The 20,684-nt window shown below is 55.8% G+C and overlaps 2 protein-coding genes and 1 long non-coding RNA gene across 11 annotated transcripts in view; 2 read left to right on the top strand and 1 right to left on the bottom strand.

The window, feature by feature from the left end:
* The window catches only part of Ube2o (ubiquitin conjugating enzyme E2 O), a 42,618-nt gene extending 31,242 nt beyond the window's left edge, over positions 1-11,376 (top strand). Inside the window, exons 4-18 of one of the 2 annotated variants that reach the window (XM_050140358.1) lie at positions 1,303-1,400; positions 1,869-1,932; positions 2,861-3,004; positions 3,295-3,404; positions 3,533-3,608; positions 3,910-4,382; positions 4,705-4,859; positions 5,042-5,154; positions 5,245-5,373; positions 5,907-5,996; positions 6,678-7,374; positions 7,594-7,730; positions 8,947-9,150; positions 9,236-9,293; positions 9,378-11,376. In XM_050140358.1, coding sequence (XP_049996315.1) covers positions 1,303-1,400; positions 1,869-1,932; positions 2,861-3,004; positions 3,295-3,404; positions 3,533-3,608; positions 3,910-4,382; positions 4,705-4,859; positions 5,042-5,154; positions 5,245-5,373; positions 5,907-5,996; positions 6,678-7,374; positions 7,594-7,730; positions 8,947-9,150; positions 9,236-9,293; positions 9,378-10,045 — 3,216 coding nt within the window. In that variant the 3' untranslated portion in view covers positions 10,046-11,376. Of the gene's footprint in view, positions 1-1,302; positions 1,401-1,868; positions 1,933-2,860; positions 3,005-3,294; positions 3,405-3,532; positions 3,684-3,909; positions 4,383-4,704; positions 4,860-5,041; positions 5,155-5,244; positions 5,374-5,906; positions 5,997-6,677; positions 7,375-7,593; positions 7,731-8,946; positions 9,151-9,235; positions 9,294-9,377 lie in introns of both variants that reach the window. The other variant, XM_050140357.1, reaches the window with a different exon arrangement.
* Positions 11,377-12,417: 1,041 nt separating this feature from the next.
* Positions 12,418-17,594, bottom strand: Sphk1 (sphingosine kinase 1). Of its 8 annotated transcripts, none has more exons than XM_050140419.1 (6): positions 17,322-17,594; positions 15,191-15,394; positions 14,057-14,209; positions 13,883-13,977; positions 13,693-13,808; positions 12,418-13,480 (listed from the first exon to the last, which is right to left on the bottom strand). In XM_050140419.1, exons 2-6 carry the CDS (start codon positions 15,198-15,200, stop codon positions 12,700-12,702), a joined length of 1,155 nt encoding a protein of 384 aa, XP_049996376.1. In that variant the 5' UTR covers positions 15,201-15,394; positions 17,322-17,594; the 3' UTR covers positions 12,418-12,699. The 8 variants fall into 8 exon arrangements, with proteins under 8 accessions (XP_049996376.1, XP_049996371.1, XP_049996372.1 ...); XM_050140414.1 differs by having other exon boundaries at positions 17,209-17,473; XM_050140415.1 differs by having other exon boundaries at positions 14,057-14,206; positions 17,209-17,473.
* LOC126500481 (uncharacterized) lies at positions 17,213-18,766 on the top strand. Its single transcript, XR_007591363.1, has 2 exons — positions 17,213-17,356; positions 17,481-18,766. It is a non-coding gene; the product is annotated as an uncharacterized lncRNA (long non-coding RNA).
* The last annotated feature ends 1,918 nt before the right edge of the window (positions 18,767-20,684 follow it).

The raw sequence follows: 20,684 nt of genomic DNA, 5'->3' as shown, positions 1-20,684 counted from the left end.
TTTTTTGGTTTTTCGAGACAGGGTTTCTCTGTGGTTTTGGAGCCTGTCCTGGAACTCGCTCTTGTAGACCAGGCTGGTCTCGAACTCACAGAGATCCACCTGCCTCTGCCTCCCAAGTGCTGGGATTAAAGGCGTGCGCCACCACCACCCGGCTAGGTTTCTTTTTAATAATATATTTTTAAATTATTTTAGATTTAGCCAAAAGTGCTAAGTTCATGTGCCCACTTCTCCAGCGTCTGCAGCTTAGCCTCTGCCACTCAGTCCAGGCGTCTGCACAAGCCCTTCGCCTGCTCGCTTACTCTAGCCATTTATCTCCCAAACCCTTAGAAAGAAGGCCACCCAGCACCCTGCTCACTGATTTGATGCTTTCCAGAGATCTGGGTACAGCCATGAGAGAGGTGTCACCGGTGACCCCTTTCTGCCTAAGCCTCAGACTGCTCAGTCATCCCAGCAGTGTCCTTTCCGTGTGGGCCTTGAGCACATTCAGGGAGACACCTGGCGTTTGCTTGTCAGTTCTTTTGTCTTCGATCTGTCATCCTGGACTGTGACCCTCAACTTCAGCAGCCAGGAGAGCCTGCTGCCCTGTCCAGCTGTCCCCGGGCTTTATGTCCAGCAGCTGTACCCTGCACTCGGGTCAAGTTGGTCTGCACAGCCCTCCCCACTGTGTAAAAGCCCCTTCCATTACCCTTAGTGAGTAGTTATATTCCCCAGGGTTCCACAGACAGTTAGCATCCCTGTCAGATAGGCATCTGCAAGCCTTATCCTTGGGCACGTTGCCACCTAAATGGGCCTACATGTGACTCTTGACGGTCACACATGGTGTGATCTGAGGTCATCATTCCTGCATTTGTGTTGGTTGGAAGACCTGTGCCTGCTGCCCGGTTTGTTCCCTTACATTTTTATGTTGTACATAGTACAATTCCCTCATCACATGTTTTGCTTTAACTGTCCCAAACTAGGAAGCTCCTTTGGTGTGTCTGGCTTCTGTTTGCTGAGCACTTTTTCAGCAGTGAGAATGCTAGCTTCAGTGTCCATGGTGAATTGACCTTTTTATTCAAGGCTTTACCTGTCCACAAAGCCCACATCCCAACCACGCCAACCTCCCAGCTTTGCTTCATCTCCTTTGCCACTGTGGGACACCCCCACCTACTGGGCAGTCCACTCACTGCTGCCCACTCACTGGAAAGGGCCTTGGGATGCAGTGCAAATCAATTGTCTGGAACCTTCCTTCTACATTTTAGCACAGTAAAGAAAATCCCAGGCCTTGTGCCCTTGCTCACTGCCTGTATGCTTGGTCCGCAGCCCTTTATGTATGGAGACTACATCGCCTATGACTGCTGGCTAGGGAAGGTCTATGACTTGAAGAATCAGATCATCCTTAAGTTGTCTAATGGTGCCAGGTAGGTATCAGCTTGGGGATGGTTGTTTGCTCCAAGGGAGTTTCTCCAGGAGCTCTGAGGTCAGGTGTGGTCCAGAACAGTATGGGTGCTGACATTCAGCACCTGTATCCCAGGGCTAACTCTGGTCTCTCCTGCTGCAGCTCAGGTTTTGGGCTAGAGATGTCTTCATCCCCGTGTCTGAGTGCGGTGCTCTGTTCTGCGTGTGTTAACAGTGCGGTGCTCGGTTCTGCGTGTGCTAACAGTGCGGTGCTCGGTTCTGCGTGTGCTAACAGTGCGGTGCTCGGTTCTGCGTGTGCTAACAGTGCGGTGCTCGGTTCTGCGTGTGCTAACAGTGCGGTGCTCGGTTCTGCGTGTGCTAACAGTGGCAGGCACTGACGTGCGGGTGGGCTGAGCTGCACAGGTGAAGATAAGTGGTTGTTGCCTCCATACTGGCCCTGGTGGAAACCAAGCCTCTGTCCTCTGTTTCAGGTGCTCCATGAACACGGAAGATGGTGCCAAACTCTATGATGTCTGCCCACATGTCAGTGACTCGGTACATATCCCCTTCTCTGTTCTTCCCTGCTTAGGCATGAAAACTGTCCAAGCCCTAGGCAAGGGATTGTGAGGCATGGGGCCAGTGTGCCCTGGAGCACCTGGAGGCCTGGGCAGGGGCAGGAAATAGAGTTGTATTAGTTTTATTTGGGTGGTTGGCTGTGTGAGGGGTGAAGTGGGGAGTGTTTTAAGATTTATTTTATGAGAGAGAAAGAGAATGGAATGTGGTTGTATGTGAAGATAGAAGAGGCATCAGATCCCCTGGGATTTGAATTAGAGGTAATTGTGAGCCTTAAGTTTGGTGTTGGGAACCGCAGCCAGTGCTCTTAACACTCCAGGCCCCCCCCTCTTTTGGGGGGGTTCAAGACAGGGTTTCTCTGTGGCATTGGAGCCTGTCCTGGAACTAGCTCTGTAGACCAGGCTGGCCTTGAACTCACAGAGATCCGCCTGCCTCTGCCTCCCGAGTGCTGGGATTAAAGGCGTGCGCCACCATCGCCTGGCTACCAGCCCCTTATTTTGTTCTTTGAGACAGAGTCTGTATTTCAGGTGTGCCACTGTGCTGTGGCCCTTCAGTACAGAGTCAGTCAGTAGTTAGTCAGAAGATGTGCTGGCAGAGAAGCACATGGAGGTAGTTTGTACTAGGGGTGTGTTTACACAGGTGTGAGTGCACACTGCTCCCTAGAGCTTTGATCCTGGCCCCAGCATCACAGTCCGTGAGAGTCTGTTAGGCCTAGAACAGTCTGCAGCTGCATTTTGATATGATTCCCGGGCACCCAGTTTGTACCAGGCTTGGAAAATATATCCTTCGTAGACTGTGCTGCAGGGAGCCTGAAGGCCATGTCATGTGGGGTTCCTCCTGCAAGGCAAGCACAGTGCTCCTGGCCAAGGAGGCTTCCTCAGGTGCGTTTTCCTCTGCCCCAACCCTTCAGGGTCTCTTCTTTGATGACTCCTATGGCTTCTATCCAGGCCAAGTGCTTATTGGCCCTGCTAAGATCTTCTCCAGTGTCCAGTGGCTCTCAGGGGTCAAGCCTGTACTCAGCACCAAGAGCAAGTTCCGCGTAGTAGTGGAGGAGGTAAGGGCATAACGGGTAGGGCGAGGGCTGAGTTGTAGGCCCTGGGGGTAAGCTATTTACCTGCTCCCAGGACCCAAACCCTGGTGACCTGAAAGGGGTTTGGGCATGGGGCTGCCAGGCTCTAGTTGTGGGATAGCTGATTGTCAGAACCCCCTTCCCTTGCTCTGCTCAGGGAGAGTGGAGGGATCATGACTCCTAATGCGTGGGGGGCCACAGTATTTGTAAATGTGGTGCTGCGGGCCTTGAAAGTCCACCCCTGACTACACCCCTGTCCCACTCAACTGCCCCAGGTTCAGGTTGTGGAATTGAAGGTCACATGGATCACCAAGAGTTTCTGCCCTGGGGGCACGGACAGCGTTAGCCCCCCACCTTCTGTCATCACTCAGGAAAACCTAGGCAGGTAAGCACGCCCCTACCCCCCAAATCCCAGGAACTCACCCGGGCATGTCTTGGGGCCATAAATGCATGAGAGCCAAGCCTCCCCCGACCTCTCAGAAGAACATCCAAGCTCCCGTTTTTTCTCTTCAGGGTGAAGCGTCTCGGATGCTTTGACCATGCTCAGCGGCAGCTTGGGGAGCGCTGTCTGTATGTCTTCCCAGCCAAGGTAGAGCCGGCCAAGATTGCCTGGGAATGTCCAGAAAAAAACTGCGCCCAGGGGGAGGGCTCTATGGCCAAGAAGGTATGTCCTTGAGGCGGGTGGGTGTGGGCACTCACGGAACTGGCCGTGAGCCATTTCCACAGCCAGCAAGGTGGGTCTGGGCTCTAGGCCTTGGGCAGCCATGAGGACCCTTGCTGGCCACTTAGGTGTTTATAGCTCTATCCCCCAAGACAGAAATACCTGGGGCCAGGGTGGGCCCCTGCCTGCCTTATTCCACAACCCTCTCGCCTTGGCTCTGCGCTTGTAGGTGAAGCGCCTGTTGAAGAAGCAAGTCGTGAGGATCATGTCCTGCGCCCCAGATACCCAGTGTCCTAGGGACCACTCCATGGAGGACCCAGACAAGAAAGGGGAAGCCAGAACAAAGAGCGAAGTGGGGTCTCCTAGCCCCGAGGAGCAACCTGATGGATCCAGCAGCCCAGTGGAGATGCAGGACGAGGGGGGAGAAGAGCCTCAGGAGCCAAGCGAGCCACTGCCCCCCTTCCTGTTGAAGGAGGGTGGAGACGATGGACTGCACTCCGCAGAGCAGGATGCAGACGACGAGGCTGCTGACGATACGGATGACACCAGCTCCGTGACCTCCTCCGCCAGCTCCACTACCTCCTCCCAGAGCGGCAGTGGCGCCAGTCGTAAGAAGAGTATCCCCTTGTCCATCAAAAACTTGAAGCGAAAACACAAGAGGAAGAAGAATAAGATTACCCGGGACTTCAAGCCTGGAGACAGGTAAATTCCAAGTGTTCGTCCCCTACAGGGCCCAGCCAGGGCCCGGGAAAGAGGAGCTCATGGTGCTCCCATCCCCAAGGCTGGTGCCTAGGGTAGGCCTTGGTAGACTGCTGAAGTGTAGTGTAGTGACTTCCTGGAACCACGTTTGCCTGAGTTCCCCAGAGAATGTGTCACGCTTGGGGCACGAGTAAGCTTTAGATACACTGGAGACACTCTCACCCTGCTTACTTGAGACTCAGGTAGGCCTGGAAGTGATGGAAGGTCAGCTCCTCTCTCCAAGAAGCACATCTGTGGTGCCTGGCTAATGGGCCTGTATTGGCAGGGTGGCTGTGGAGGTTGTGACCACGATGACCTCAGCTGATGTGATGTGGCAGGATGGCTCTGTGGAGTGCAACATCCGCTCCAACGACCTCTTCCCGGTGCACCACCTGGACAACAATGAATTCTGCCCTGGAGACTTCGTGGTGGACAAGCGAGGTAGTGCTAAAGCCTCAGCGTGGTCAGTGGGACACTCTGGACAAGGTCAGGTGTCAGTGGAGATGGGACTTGGACTCGAGGAGTATTTTTGAAGGTCTCTTTAGCAGGCCAGGGGAAGCCTGTGATTGCGGGCAGGCCCCCCAGGGCTTCTCAGGTAGTCATGTCCCTTCTGGTTTTCCTAGTCCAGAGCTGCCCAGACCCTGCTGTCTACGGTGTGGTGCAATCCGGGGATCATGTTGGCCGTACCTGCATGGTGAAATGGTTCAAACTGCGGCCTACTGGGGATGACGTGGAGGTGAGTTTGCTGACCTGCTTCTTTTGGGGGGGGGGGGCTCCAGGGAAAGGGGTGAGGCCCTGGCTCATGCCAGCTTGGTTTATGCTACAGCTCATTGGAGAAGAGGAGGATGTGAGTGTCTATGACATTGCTGACCACCCTGACTTTCGCTTCCGCACAACTGACATTGTCATCCGCATTGGTAACACTGAGGATGGGGCTCTGCCCAAGGAGGATGAGGTAGGTGTGCCCTCCAGGTTCATGTGCTGGGCAGTGCCTGTGCTTCCTGACACTGCCACCAGCCATCTTCAGGAAGTCTTAGAGCTCAGTGTCTCAGGATGGCCGGCATGGCCTGCATTAGAGACAGGCAGCCCAGGCATCTGCTGGACTCGGGCCTCTTAGACCCTGCCAGTCGTTCCCTAGAGGGGTCACCCTCTTTTGCAGCTGTGAGTAGCACAGTCAGCTGCAGCAAAGTCCTCGCAGGTTTGGAAATGGGACTTGAGACAGACCTTGAGCAAAGAGGGGGAGGGATATTGGGAGAGGGCAAGAAAGAGTCTAGACAGAGGGGCAGAAACAAACCCTGAAGTCAGGATACCCATGCTGGGAAGAGTGCCGAGCCAGGAAGGTAAGAGCAGTGCCTGTGGGGAGAGACTTGGTGCAGTCTCGGAAAGGCCACCTAGTATCTGCTGCCCGGCCAGAGAGTGGGTGCCATGGATGGGGAACCTGAGGCTTCACAGCTTACCACCCAGTTGACTGTCCCCTTTGCCCTTCAGCCATCAGTGGGCCAAGTGGCTCGAGTAGACGTCAGTAGCAAGGTGGAAGTGGTGTGGGCTGACAACTCAAAAACCATCATCCTGCCCCAGGTAAGACTGGCTAGAGCCTCCCCGGCTGCTCGCTGCCCCTGAAGGTGGCTCTCTAGTCTTCACACATTAGCTCCAAGGATTGGATTCCAGAGGTGTGAGGTTCCCAAACTAATAGATTGCTCTAGAGTCTCCACACTGTGTTGAGCCATGTGGGGTCTTTCCTGCCACTGTTTCTAGGATAACTGTTGACAGCTACAGAAGGGCAAGAAAAAGCTGGCTTCAGTTCAGTTGTCCCGAGCTGGTCCTCTTTCCCTCGCTCATATTTAGCTGACCCCATAGGCCAACTCTCTCCTTTCCTGGTGCACACAAGAGGGTGAGCCAAGGGAGGCAGAGAATGGCTTGTCCCTTACCTTGGCAGCCATTCTAGGGGAGAGCAGGGCACAGTGTGACCCACTTGCTCCTGAGTCCTGGAGGTGGGCTGGCTTTGCTGAGGCTTCCCCTTGTGCCCCTCACTACACAGAGCCTGAGAGACGGGGCAGGGGCACATGCATTAACTGGACTGTGTAAAGCTTGGGCTGGAAGGTGGGCAAAGGGCAGAGAACTGGAATCTTGTAGCATGGACAGGGCTTCAGATGCAAAGTTGAGAACAGAGAAGGGGGAGGGGCCAGCAAGGCCGCAGGGAGTCATTAACAGTAGCGAAGGGGCCAGAGTTGTGTCTGAATGGTTGTCTTCTGCCCCCAGCACTTATACAATATCGAGTCTGAGATCGAGGAGTCCGACTACGATTCGGTAGAAGGCAGCACCAGTGGGGCATCTTCGGATGAGTGGGAAGACGACAGCGACAGCTGGGAGACGGACAATGGGCTGGTAGATGACGAGCACCCCAAGATAGAAGACCTCGCCATCCTCCCCACAGAGCAGCCGGCAGCCCCTGAGGAGGACAAGGGGGTGGTGATCAGTGAAGAGGCAGCCACAGCTGCAATCCAGGGAGCTGTGGCCATGGCTGCCCCCGTGGCAGGGCTGATGGAGAAAGCTGGCAAGGACGGGCCCCCCAAGAGTTTCCGGGAACTGAAAGAAGCCATCAAGATCCTGGAGAGCCTCAAGAATATGACCGTGGAGCAGCTGCTCACAGGGTCCCCCACCTCACCCACAGTGGAGCCAGAGAAGCCGACCCGGGAGAAGAAGTTTCTGGACGACATCAAGAAGCTACAGGAGAACCTCAAGAAGACTCTAGACAACGTGGCCATCGCTGAGGAGGAGAAGATGGAGGCGGTGCCCGACACAGAACGCAAGGAAGATAAAACAGAGGCACAGTCACCAGTGAAGGCCGAGTGGCCCAGCGAGACTCCTGTGCTCTGTCAACAGTGTGGTGGCAAACCTGGTGTCACCTTTACCAGTGCCAAGGGCGAAGTGTTTTCTGTGCTGGAGTTTGCACCCTGTGAGTCGGCGCAAATGGCTGTTGTCCTTCCTCATCCTCCCCAGTTTTCCTATTTCTGCACCCGGAGGCCCCACCCTGCCCTAAGGGATAGCACCTGGGTTCCCTCACCATCTAGAGTCTCCCAAGCAGCAGCTGTCCAAGCCATACTCCAGGGCAGTGTGGGTTTGTCTGGAGCTGATGGGCTTCGGGTCAGGGCCTGACTGTTGTCTCTCCTTGCAGCAAACCACTCTTTCAAGAAGATTGAGTTCCAGCCTCCAGAAGCCAAGAAGTTCTTCAGCACAGTGCGAAAGGAGATGGCTCTGCTGGCTACCTCACTGCCCGATGGCATCATGGTCAAGACATTCGAGGACAGAATGGCAAGTGGGCTGCTGGGAACTTGGGGAGGCCAGATAGGTACCATTGGGCACTAAAGTGTAGCATCACCTACCTTGCCATGTTTCCAGGGCGGTGGCTCAGTCACCTGAGGTCCCAGAATGGAGTCCTGCAGCCACATGGGCACATTTGAGGGGCCACCTGGTCCTTTCTCTAAAATGTAACCAAGTGATATTGGCGCACACCTTTAACCAGTCGGGAGGCAGAGGCAGATGGATCTTTTGAGTACAGACCAGCCTGGTCTATAAAGCAAGTTCCAGGACTGCACAGAAACCCTGTCTTGAAAAACAAAACAAACATAAGTAGCTTTGAACCCTAAAGCCTAGGAGGAGCTTTCGTGTATCTTCCCTGATTCCCCCAAACCAGAGGCCTTTCCTCCCTCTCGGCTCCTTCCAGGGAACTTGTCTGTCACAGCACTGCCCTCGGTTCTCTTTGTGGTTGGTCATCCCAGCTGCCCTGTAGGCTGATGCCAGGAGCTCACAGTGCTCCTGACTCCGCCTCTCAAGTGCTGGGATTGCAGGTGGAAGCTGGCACCCATCCCTACCGGAGCGTCCCAGGGACACCTGTTTTACCTGGGAGAGAGTTCTTTGAGAATTTCAGCTGGTGCAGCTCTGCTGAGGGAACGTAAGAGCACCAACTTTTTGTTTGGTTTGGTTTTGGTTTTCAAGACAGGGTTTCTCTGTAGCTTTGGAGCCTGTGCTGGAACTAGCTCTTGCAGATCAGACTGGCCTCGAATTCAAGAGATCACCTGCCTCTGCCTCCCGAGTGCTGGAATTAAAGGCGTGTGCCACCACTGCCTGATTTTTTGTTTTGTTGATGCTTTTTTCCCCATGTCTTCAAGACATCTCAGGGTACCTCAAAACCCCACAGAAGAAAGGGTCCTTCTTTCTCTCCATTTTCCCAGCTATTCTCTGCTCTACTCTGGTGCCCTGGCAGGGGCGACCTCATTCACATGCCTGTATCCTGATGTCACAGTTGTTCTGGCCTCTGCCAGTCCTTGCCATTGAGCTCGGACCCCCGGTACCTTCCTTCCAGCTGTGTGACTACACCTCTGCCCCCAGAAGTGAAAGCAGACATTTGGGTTAGCTGTCTCCATGGCTGTGACTCTGGAGTTCTGCTTCCTCCCTGCTCTGTGTGCACAATGCTCTGGGAGGAAGCGAGGCCAGACTCCAGAAGCCAGCCCTTGTCTGTTCCCTCCAGGACCTCTTCTCAGCACTGATCAAGGGCCCCACTCGGACTCCTTACGAAGATGGCCTCTACCTGTTTGACATTCAGCTTCCCAACATCTACCCAGCGGTGCCCCCCCACTTTTGCTACCTCTCCCAGTGCAGTGGCCGCCTGAACCCCAACCTGTATGACAATGGGAAGGTGTGCGTCAGCCTCCTGGGTACCTGGATTGGAAAGGTAAGGATGGGCCCCAGTGGAGATGGTGGCACAGTGGGGCTGATGTCCACTTGGGATAGACCTGAAGGTTCCATTTGTGTTTCAGGGGACAGAGAGGTGGACGAGCAAATCCAGTCTTCTCCAGGTGCTCATCTCTATTCAAGGTATGACGGGCTGACAGGCACACCGGCGGCTGTTCCCCAGCCTGCCCTCGTGTGTTTGCCCACTAACTGGACTCTTTCCGGCAGGTCTGATCCTGGTAAATGAACCATACTATAACGAAGCTGGCTTTGACAGTGACCGGGGCCTGCAGGAAGGCTATGAGAACAGTCGCTGCTACAACGAGATGGCCTTGATCCGAGTGGTGCAGTCCATGACCCAGCTGGTCCGACGGCCTCCTGAGGTCTTCGAGCAGGAGATTCGACAGCATTTCAGTGTGGGTGGCTGGCGTCTGGTGAACCGCATTGAGTCCTGGCTGGAAACCCACGCCATGCTGGAGAGGGCCCAGGCACTGCCCAATGGGGTCCCTAAAGACAACAACTCTGTGGAGCCTCAGGCTGTAGCTGAACTCTCAGACTCCGGCCGTGAAGAGCCTGAGGATGTAGGGATGGCCCCTGGGGACGCCTCCCAGGGCTCAGACTCAGAGAGTGGTGCCCAGGGCCCGGCCTCAGCCAGCAGGGACCACACAGGGCAGACTGAGACAGCCCCTGATGCCTCAGCACCGCCAAGCGTTAGACCAAAGAGGAGGAGGAAGAGCTACCGCAGCTTCCTGCCTGAGAAGAGTGGCTACCCTGACATCGGCTTCCCCCTCTTCCCGCTTTCCAAGGGCTTCATCAAGAGCATCCGGGGGGTCCTGACGCAGTTCCGCGCCACCCTCCTCGAGGCAGGCATGCCCGAGAGCACAGAGGACAAGTAGCTCCCAGGCCTTGAAAAAGGAGTGTCACGGTGGGAGGGGCCAGCCGCTGCCTACTCCCTCCCTTCCCGAGAACTTGCCCCTCTCCCTGCCCCTTCTGTCCCCAGTTGGAGCCTTCCACTTCCCTCCTCCCTGCGGCAAGTTTGATGAAGTGCAAGAAGTGTCCCTCAGCCACGTTCAAAGGCAGGTCCCTGGGGCACTGGGACCTCCATTGCCGGTCCTCTGGTTGCTCCAGCCGAATGTCCTGGCACTTGTTCCCTAGCCGTCCCTTCTCAGGTCAGAGGTGGGGTGTTGAGGAACCTACAGATGGCAGGAGGGTGGACGTGCCTTGCATGACCTGTGGCTGCTCCTGCAATGCTCCTGGTCCCTCTCCTCTTCAGCTTGACTGTAGCCTCCCCACACCCCAGGTCCTGCTGCCACACTGGGTCCTCTAGTCCCCCATGCCTCCATCTCTTGGAGCTGTGGCTGGCTTTGGCCTGTCAGTGCATTACAGCCCTTTAGGCCTGTTGAACTTCCTCTCTAAGAGAGGTTGGGACTGAGCTAAGGTTCAGAGTAACACCCAAGAGAGGTGGTAGCCCTCACATACAAATATGGAGTCAAGGACAGGGTGCTGCTGGGAAGGAAATGGCTGTAGGTGCCTTGTGTGGGCAGTACTGACATCTGCTCCATGCTGAGACCACAGGGCATCTGCACAAACCAGGCCAGCAACAAGGGCCTCCCAACGGCCCCACCCAACGGCTCCTGTCAGCCTTGCTTATAGACTCTGCAGGCACGGGAGGAGGGAGGCTGGATGGTGGCAGGAGCTCCCCCCACCCCTACAGGCCCAGAGGTTTACAAGTTTCTAAGCTTTTGATAATGTGAAGCTCCAGGTAGAGGATGCTGGTGAGCAGACGGCAGCTGTTATTCCTGCTGTCTGTGTGTAATATTTAAGGTTGGGAAAATAATCTCAGAAGCAAAGATACTAACTCTTACTAGAAAAAAAGACAAATAAAAAGTAAAACAGACAAAAAAAAGAGCCAAAGCATGATGCGTCTTGTCAGCCTTAAGTGGGCTCCGTGCCTGTGCCGTGCCAGGACCACCGGGCATCAGAGCCTTGGGAAGGACAGAGCCAGAAACTGGAACACTCAGCAGGAACCTGTTGGTACCTCGCGGACACGATGAGTGCCGGGTGGGGCTGTGCATCCCAGGGCATCGTTCATGTGGAGATGTGAATGCCCGCTGCTTATAATATCTGTATAAAGTGCTGTGTGATTAAACTTTTTTTACTTGCCTTTTTTGGGGGGCTGACTCATTAACAAGACAAGGGGTCACCATTAAACCTGCCTCTGCCATTTGTTCAGGCTCTGCTGCTTTCTCTGTGCCAGAGGCCACCCTTCCGTGCCCTTTCCTCAAGGGAGCCTGGCAGTGGGTCCTTCTCCAGTCACGGGGTCTGTGGGGTGGACAGCTAAGTGTCCTGGTGGCAGTCAGCTCCACACTGGGTAGTGGACACCAGTGTGCTGAGTTCCAGATTCTGGGGGAACTGACGTCACAAAATCTAGCGATGGGCAGGTGTCACTGTTGCGGGCTGCAAGCTGGAATGGTTGTCCCAGTAGGGGGGGTGGCATCTACCCCTTTCCTGCTGCTCCCTATTCCTGTTGGAAGACAAGTGGGCCGAGAAGATGTCGTGGGTGTAACTACTGCCTGCTATTTTTCAGTTTGAAATGTGTTGTCAGAATCTCTTCACTGGAGAGAGCTTAGCAAGTCCTGACAAAAAGGTTCGGGTCCACTGGGAAGCCAGTGAGCTTTCTGGACTCAGTTGCGGATCATGGGTGAGGGTTTAGTCGCAGGAGCAGAGGGGACTAGTCACTAGAAAGTCCACCCAGCACAGGTAATGGTTTCCCTGGAGCCACGTGGATGGGATGTCCCCACTCCCCTCCCACCCCAGCACTCCCAAGACCAGTTGAAATTAGGGCAGAATTGTATAGAAATGGCCAGGAGATACCAGCGTCTTTTTGGCAGTGCCTAGTACACAGGCCCAGGTGATCACCCACACTCAACAGGATCTGCCTCCCGTTTGCCAGTCTCCCCAAGGCTTCTAACGAGGCTTCTAACGCAGTCCACTCAGTGCCAGCTTGATCTGAGGGCAGAGCCTCAGTCTTCCCATGTGGGGGTGGGGCAGCTGGCAGGCTTTGCGGGCCTCCGCAGCTGAAGGGAGTCTGATTATCGGTCCCTAAGGAGTCCGTGTGCCCAACACCAACATGACTGCGCCATAGGCACATAACAGTGATCGTGTGCTTGCGTAGCATGCCAGAGACCCTGGGTTCAATCCCCAGTACAATTTCATAGCCCTTGCTAGTGTAAAACCCCATCCTCTTCCCAGTCCTAGGACAGGATCAGCAGATTGGAAGTCACTTTATTTGGATTTGATTCTCAGAAGGGCCCCAAACACAATGGTGAGTGCCTTCTAGATGCAACTGCCCAGCCAGAGGGTGCCCGCCCAGATTGGCCTTCTAGCATTTAGGGGGCAGAGCCTTTCTTACAGCCCCACCTTCCTACTTCCCTACAGGGTCCCTACCACCTCCACGTGAGCTTTAGATAGCCTTCCATATGAGGGCATGGATGCAGGAGAGGGTCCCATCTCAGTGTAGACATAGACAAAGGCACGGAGAGCCAGGGAATCACAGTGGCTTTTCTGGAGATGGCCTTGGCTGAGGCTCCCAGCTGGACGGGGCATCTCTGCTGCCACAAACCATCCAAAAATAGTTTGGGTGCACTTGGCCCTGCACGGCTTCGCATGTCATCGACTCCCCATCCACGGAAAACATGCCCCTCTGGTTCTTGGGCTCCAGGCGGAAGGCAACCACAGGCACGTGCACCAAGTATGGGCAGTTACAGTCCATATGCTTGCCCTTCTGCATGGCCAGGAAGAGGCGCAGCAGCGTGGCCCTTGACACCCCCGCACGCACGTAGAACAGATGCATAACGCCAGCCTCACAACGGCCCATGGGTGCCGCGAACATTTCGGTGCTCAGGTGGGTATGTAGCAGTACCAGCACCAGAACGAAATCCTGTTCCGGCACCACTGTCCAGTGAGAAGGCACCGGCTCCTCCAGGGGAACAAGGTATGTGTCCACAGGGCCCTTGTGCGCCTGTGCCGGAGAAGCAGGCATCTCCGAGGCAGCATTTCCTACAGGAAGGTAGGCCAGTTGGCCCTGGTAGATTCGCAGGGTTGCTAGGCGAAAGATGGTCCCCATTGTGAAACGGATCTCCCCCAAGCGCCTGTACTTCTCACTCTCCAGGTCCACATCAGCAACGAAGCCCCAGGACAGGCTGAGCACAGAATAGAGCTGCAGTCCGGAAGCCGTGTGTAGTGACAACAGATTCATGGGTGACAGGTGTCGGCGGCATAAGAGCAGCGTGCAGTTGGTCAGGAGGGCTTCGCTAGTTACCTGCTCGTACCTGCAAGGTTAAAGTTCAGGTGGAATGGCGCAGGAAGCCCTCATGCATCCCCTTTTAGACCTTTTGGGGGAGACGGTGGACCTGGGGAGTTAGTGGACCCAGTGACCCAGTAAACTGAGGATGCGGCTCCAGAAGAGACAGTGGAGCTTCCCACAGGAACTTGGAAAACCTGGTGGTAGGGGACGTGGCCTGCTTGGACCCTCAGCTGTTACCCAGCATAGTAGTTCAAGGAAGCCGCCAGCGCGTTGCCGGACCCTCCGGGGAGGCAACACAGGGGCTTCCGGATGGCAATCTCCCAGTCAGGCCGTGACATCAGCCCATTCACCACCTGTGAAAGCAGAGTGGCCTCAGTCCAGGAAACTATCCCAAACCCTCTGCGCCATCCTCCAGCTCAGTTCTTACCTCGTGCATGAGACCATCACCGGACATGACCACCAGGGCATCCCAGTGGCTCAGTTCCTCCGCACACACCAGCTCCCTGGCATGGTTCTGCCGTTCTGGGGGGAGGATTTGATGCTCTCAGAGCTGGCTTTCTGCCAGAAAATGCTCCCTTCACCCCCTGGGGACAGTACTCACCGGTGAGCGTAAGTTTGAAGGATACTTCAGCCTCCTCCAGGAGGGGTTGCACAAATCTCTGGAAGAGCTGCAGAGCCTTGCCCCTGCCGCTCCGGGGGTTCAGCAGCACCAGCACTCTGCAGGGCCGCGGGAGCAATCCCCTAGGGCAGCCTGCTATTAAAAAAAAAAAAAAAAAAAAAAAAAAAAAAAAANAAAAAAAAAAAAAAAAAAAAAAAAAAAAAAAAAAAAAAAAAAAAAAAAAAAAAAAAAACAGGCAGGGCTGCAGAGAGGACTCAGGAATTTGAAGCACTGGCTGAGGATCCAGGTTTGGTTCCAGCACCTGGATGGTGGGTGATTCACAATGGCCCCAGACTTCAGTCCCAGGGGAATCCTACACTCTTTTCTGACCTTCAAAGGCACCAAGCACACATATGGGCGCACACACATACATATACACATGCTATCAAAACACTCATACACAAAAATTAAACCTTTAAACAAAAACAGCCTGGTGGTGGTGACGCACACTCGGTACTCGCAGTACTCGGGAGGCAGAGGCAGGTGAATCTCTGAGTTCAAGGCCAGCCTGATCCTCATCTATAGAGTGAGTTCCAGGATGGCCAGTGCTACATAGAGAAACCTGTCTTGAAAAACCAGAGAGAGAGAGAGAAACGAGGGAGGAAAGGAAGAAGGGAGGGAGGGGAAAAAAGAAGAAAGAAAGAGAGGGAGAAACAAAGAAGAGGGAGAGAGGGAAGGAAGGAAAGAGAAAGAGAGAGAGAGAAAGAGAAAGAAAGAAAGAAAGAAAGAAAGAAAGAAAGAAAGAAAGAAAGAAAGAAAAAGAAAGAAAGAAAGAAAGGAAGAAAGAAAGAAGGCAATGTCCCCAACTAGCCGCTAGAGGGCGGAAGAGCTGCAGTGACATGATCGGAGGAGCCCAATACTTGGGTAACAGCCCTGCTAGAGGAAGCGGCCTCCCACAGGTTGTCCCGGAGTGGGACTCCGCGAAACCTCTTTCTTTGGCTCAGGGCCAGACGACTTCTGACCTTGTGGGATAGAATGCTTCTCTCGAGCGACCCTAGGCTTTCTATGGTCCATCATTTATTTATTGGTCAAAGGGATCCATCCCTTTAGCTTTTCCCAGACAGGTACCCCACAAACCTGGTTCCATAGCCAGGTCCCGGGGCTCCCGCTGACAAGGGGCCACCAGCGCTGTCCCGGCGCTGCTAGGGGTGACGGCGACTCCTGTATTCAGCTCCTTATCGGTGTTACCCAGGAGGATGTCTGGCGACTGGCTGTGGGGCTCGCCCTCTCCACCTCCCTGGGCTGTGAGAGCGGCCCCGTCATTCCCCGAGGCGGCCAGATCTGAGGGACAGGAGGAGACAGTGTTGGTGGGGGTCGCTGCCTGGGCTCTATGCATGTGGGGCAGGGTGCCCAGCCAGAGCTCCTAGACCTCGCAGAGGGAGCTGCATGCTAAGGAATCACAGAGCTTCATGCGTCCAGAATCAAGCTTTCCAAACGGATCTCCCACCCCACGAACGTTCCGTTCCGGGGGACTCTGGATTCCGGCCCGACGAATGAGTCAGTGACCCGTGGCTCCCTTCGTCAGGCCAGCTCTTCACCCCTTGGGGTTGGTGGAGAGTCCCGTTGCAAAAATTCCCAGAACTGGCATTGCGAGGCGCTCACTCTGGCCCAGTCGCCGCGTCCCCCGCCTGAACTCCGAAGCCGCTGGGTCTCCGAGTCTCCAAAAGGGGTGCTCGCTGCGCTCGTGAGAACAGTGCCCAGGTCCCGCAGGATCCAGCCCGTGCTGGATGGACCCACGGCTGCCTTCTGCGCTGCCCCAGCACAAGTGTGCACTGAAGGCACAGACGTGTGGCGGTCTCCCTGGCGGGCCCACGAAGGCACCGCCAACTACGGGAGGGCAGGGGTGTGGAGGACAGCCCTACCCAGTCGGTCCCTCTAGCGGCCTGTGGCGGAAAGCAGCTCCTCTGGGCTCAACCTCGCGACTGAGGGACAACTGAAGCGCAGGGTTGGCACCGATTCCCAGGGATCGTTCCCCTCCGGTCTCAAACTTTTCTCTCAACTTGGCTGCGGCGCGGGGAGGGCGCTGAGTCTCTGCGCCAGCCTGGCCACGCCCCACGTGCCTTGGGCTCTCCTGGGTGGAACCAGCGCAGCGCGCCGCCCTGGTCCCCCACCCGCCCGGGATCATCACAGTGCCGCCCGCAACACGGTCGCTGCCACCCACGGCTCGGCCACGTGTAGATGTTGGGGGTGGGGGACTGGATCCCTCGGTTGTGCACCCCTGCCGAGGACAAGCTGGAGGAACAGCTCAGGAAACCAGCGAGGCGTGGAGTTCCGCGCACGGCTTTAAGTAGCGCGAAAGCGAGGGCGCAGCCCAGATCCCCGCGCCCAGCAACCGAGTGGGCCTCGGGTGCGCGTGGTTCCGCGCTCTCTCTGAGGACCCTGGGCTGCACCTCAACCGCTGCTCACAGTAGGGAGGCGGCGCCTCTTTGGCATCGCCTAGCCCCAGCCTGATCAGCAGAGAATTACACACCCAGATCCTTCCTGCTGTCCTAACTCTGAGCCAGGTCGGGTCACCCGCCACCCGCAAGCTTCTCTTGCTCCCCTGTTCCTCTGTGGTGGATTTACTTATAGCTTCCAGACGCAGCCGCTGGACCACTCAGCCGCCGAACCCGAAGCAGTTTGTCATGCCTTCCGGGAGAAAGCTGAACCGGTTTGGGGACTCTAGCCGGAGCACGAAGTCCGGAGGAGGGAGCCTCCTCAGCAACCTCCAAAGCTGGAGCCTTTCCCCCAGGGAATACTGTCGAGGCCTGGGCAGCTGCCTGCAGCGGATGATCCGGATCCACGATCCTCACCAACTGGAGAAACCCAACAGCGTGGACAGGGGCACTGGGGGGCTCTCATCGGGATTGGAGGGGCAAGCATGGGGGCGTGGTCCCATCGCTCCCCACCCCCTGGGACAAGTTCCTGGTGAAGACGCACGGGACCGGGAGTATGCGCTTCGGTGGAGATAAACAGGACGCACGGGTCGTTGTGTAAGTGATATATTTCACGGCAAATGACCTAAGGGGGTCCATAGCTAACCCGACTTAAATTTCTGGAAGATTATTCGCGGAGACTGGGACAATGAAGCTCCCAAGTCCGACTCGGTGACCTACCCAGGCAGGACCAAAACAGACAGCAGACCCTCGGAGGAAGGAAGTTGCAATGGTCCGGCTCCAGATGCGGAGGGCTCGCACGCCCACACCGGCCCCCGCGCGACCCCACACACCTCTCTCTTTGCATCGCCTTCTTAAAGTCCAGAAGGTGCGAGTTCCGGAGGAGCAGGGGAGCAGATAACAAGGCGTTGCAGTGAACTGGGTCACGCCTTGAAGGTGGCCTCTCTCCCAGCGGACTCCTGAGTTCCCAACCGAGTTTCTCACTATTTTAGGGGTCCCCGGCTGGCCAGGGGACGCAGGCTGAACCTGCGGTTCCGCACGCGTCTCTGCAATATGTACCTTGGCTCTGCACCGCCCCGGGACAGCCTGACCCGAGCCTTCCGAGAAGGTGACTCAGCGACACACTCGCGGGTGGAGAAACTCCCGGAAACAAAAAACTAGAGGAGTTGGAGGAAGCACGGGCGTCATCATCCACCCCCAGTGCAGCCGCGCGTGGTCACGGAGATCTGGTCCTGCACCCACCCCCATCTCCGGCTTCCCACCTCACACCCCAGGAATCCAGCGCGGACAGGGGATGGCGGCTCTGCAGCCGCAGTGCCGCGGTCACGCGCTGCGAGGACGCGAGCGAGCCGTGGTGGGAGGAGGGGGCTCAGTCAGATCTTACTGCCGCTCGCTCCTCTTTCTGTCCTGTCCCACCCCTTTCCAGAGATGTGGGGTCCAGGTTGGCTTTGGCATCTAGCAAACTCAGGAAGCTATTCTCCCCGAGATTTCGAGCTTGGAGGGGGCTGGTTGCCCAGGCGCCTACTCCCCCCCCCCCCACATTTTTGGGGAAAGGGCTGTCTACCAAGCCTGAAAAGCTAGTTGTTAGCAACTGAAGAGGGGAAACTGAGGCATGGGAAAGGGAAAACCGGGCTGCGTGTAAATCCATGCTCTAAATGCTGACCTGGAGCAGGGGTCGTGCTTTTCCTTGGGGCGTGGGGCTGGATCCTCTCAGACTGCAGGCCAGCTGGGGCGAGGTTGACGGAAGACTTTGAATTGGTGAGAGAAGCAGACCCAGCCTGCAAGGCTCTTTATCCCTGGGCCTCAGGGCCAGTTCCCTTCCTGACCCTGAAGATCCGGTGGGAGGGGGGGTTCCAGTCTGGCCCCAGTTCCAGTCGGCACAATGGCTCCTCTGTACTCCCAGCTGCCTCATCCCCTGGCCTCCTCACCTCTTTGGCCTTTGCCTCTCTTATCCTCCTTACCCTCCCCCATCCTGGGCAGCCTTTCTAGACACCATCCCTTTCTAAAGAACTTTATCCTAACTCCAGAAACCGTGGAACTGCATCTCTAGCCCCGGATCCAGGACTAGACATGAACAAGATGTTGGTTTGTGAGCTGGATGATGGTGGCGCACGCCTTTAATCCAGCACTCGGGAGCAGAGGCAGGCGGATCTCTGTGAGTTCGAAGCCAGCCTGGTCTACGAGAGCTAGTTCCAGGACAGGCTCCAAAGCCACAGAGAAACTCGTCTCAAAAAGCAAAACAACAACAATAAAAAGATGTTGGTTTGTGTTTGTGAAACTTGAAGGAACTGAAACCCTGAGAGATTAAGGATCTCAATGGAACTGTCAAACCAATTCCCAACACAGCTGAGAAGAAAGGTGAGCCCTTCCCCCAGTCTGTGAGGCCATGTCCCTCCAGAGGGGATCTGGGGATCTGTTAGCCTGGCGGATTTTCAACCTCAACAGCCTCTCCAGGTACCCAGCAGCCCGAGGGTCTCCAGGAGAAGGAAGGCAGCACTTACCCCCAAGTGCTCCCCTCCCAATGTGCGCGCGCACGCACACACACACACACACACACACACACACACACACACACGTTAACCAGCCTGTGTCCAGCAAGACCCACCTAGCCTTAGCCTCAGACCAGTCAGGAGTCCTCTGTTTTTGGCCACACCTGTCTCACAGACAAAGGCTTTGTTTTCCTCCCTGCATGGCTTTCCCAGAATGGAAATATCTAATACGTTTCCCCCAACTGCCTCCCCTACCTCAGGCCAGAGAAGAGACAAGCAAGCAGTCACGAGACCTGGCCTCTGCACCCCAGGAACTCAAGGCTACCAGGTGACCAAACATGTAAATGTTTTTTGTTATTTACATGTTTATGTGTGTGTGTGTGTGTGCGCGCACACGTGCGCACATGCACGCGTGCACTGGCATGCCATAATATGAGTATGAGTGTAAACGTCAACGGACTTTCTTGTTCTCTACATTGTGAGAATCCCCGGTGCTTGAACTTGGGGAGTCAGGCTTGGTGGCAGGGACCTTTACCTGCAGAGTCATCACTGGCCCTGGTTGTTTTCCTTAGGTCGGGATGCCTGGCGCCTCACCCACCATGCCTGAAGCTACCTTCTGTGGGTGATTTTTATTTTATTTTTACGGCATTCGACAGGGCTTTGTATCCCAGGCAGTCCCTGAACTTGCTACGTAAATGAGGATGGCAGCTTTCCTGACCTTCCTGCCTCCACCTTCCTACTGTTCGGAGCGCAGGTTTATCCTACCACATCAAGCCCATGTAATGCTGCCAATCAAACCCAGGGCTTTGTGCGTACACGAGGCCAGCAAGAGACCAACTGAGTCACTCTCCTTGTCCTTGACAGTGGCTTTGTTTCGTAATTTTAAAAAGCATCTGCAGGTCCACTTAGTTTTGTGCGTGGGTGTTTTGCCTGCATCTCTGCGTGTACACCACACATGTACATGTGTGTCTGTGCCTGTGGAGGTCAGGAGAGGCATTGGATCTCCTGGAACCGAAGTTATGTATGGTAATGAGTCTCCTTACGGGTACTGTGAACTAGCCCCGGGTCCAGCCTCAAACTCGAGGCAATCCTCCTGTCTCAGCCTCCTGAGTGCTGGGATCACAGGCTCAGCTTCCCTGGTGAGTTCAGCTCCTCAAGTGCAGGCCTTTTGGGCCTCAGATTCTTTCTGTTTTTACTGTCACTGCCTGGGAAGTTGCAAGAGAAAGGAACCGTTCACCTCTGAAAACGGTAAGCTGTTCCCAGACAGTCGGATGTGTGGCTTTCCGTTCTGATTGCTCCCAGAACTGCTCCATGATGGCCGTGCCAGGCATTGCTTGGGAGTGCCGCGGGCCACATAGGGAGGTGTGGAGGCCCAGAGAGGCTGTGCAGGATGCCTGGCTGTGTGTTGGAGTGTAGACTTCACCTGGGGTTCCTCTTCTGTGCGATGCTCTACCCCGGCTCTACCCTGGCTCTACCCTGGCTCTACCCCGGGTCTACCCCACTCTACCCTGGCTCTAACCTGGCTCTACCCCGGGTCTACCCCACTCTACCCCAGCTCTACCCTGGCTCTAACCCGCTCTAACCCCGGCTCTACCCCAGCTCTACCCCGGCTCTACCCCGGCTTTACCCCAGCTCTACCCTACCCCAGCCCGGCTCTACCCTGGCTCTACCCCACTCTACCCCACTCTACCCCGGCTCTACCCCACT

Source organism: Alexandromys fortis, unplaced genomic scaffold (genome assembly GCF_014885135.2).
Source record: "Alexandromys fortis isolate MF-2015 unplaced genomic scaffold, M_Fortis_MF-2015_v1.1 scaffold_39, whole genome shotgun sequence".
Lineage (NCBI taxonomy): Eukaryota > Metazoa > Chordata > Mammalia > Rodentia > Cricetidae > Alexandromys > Alexandromys fortis.
This window is presented reverse-complemented; position numbering and strand designations above follow the sequence as displayed.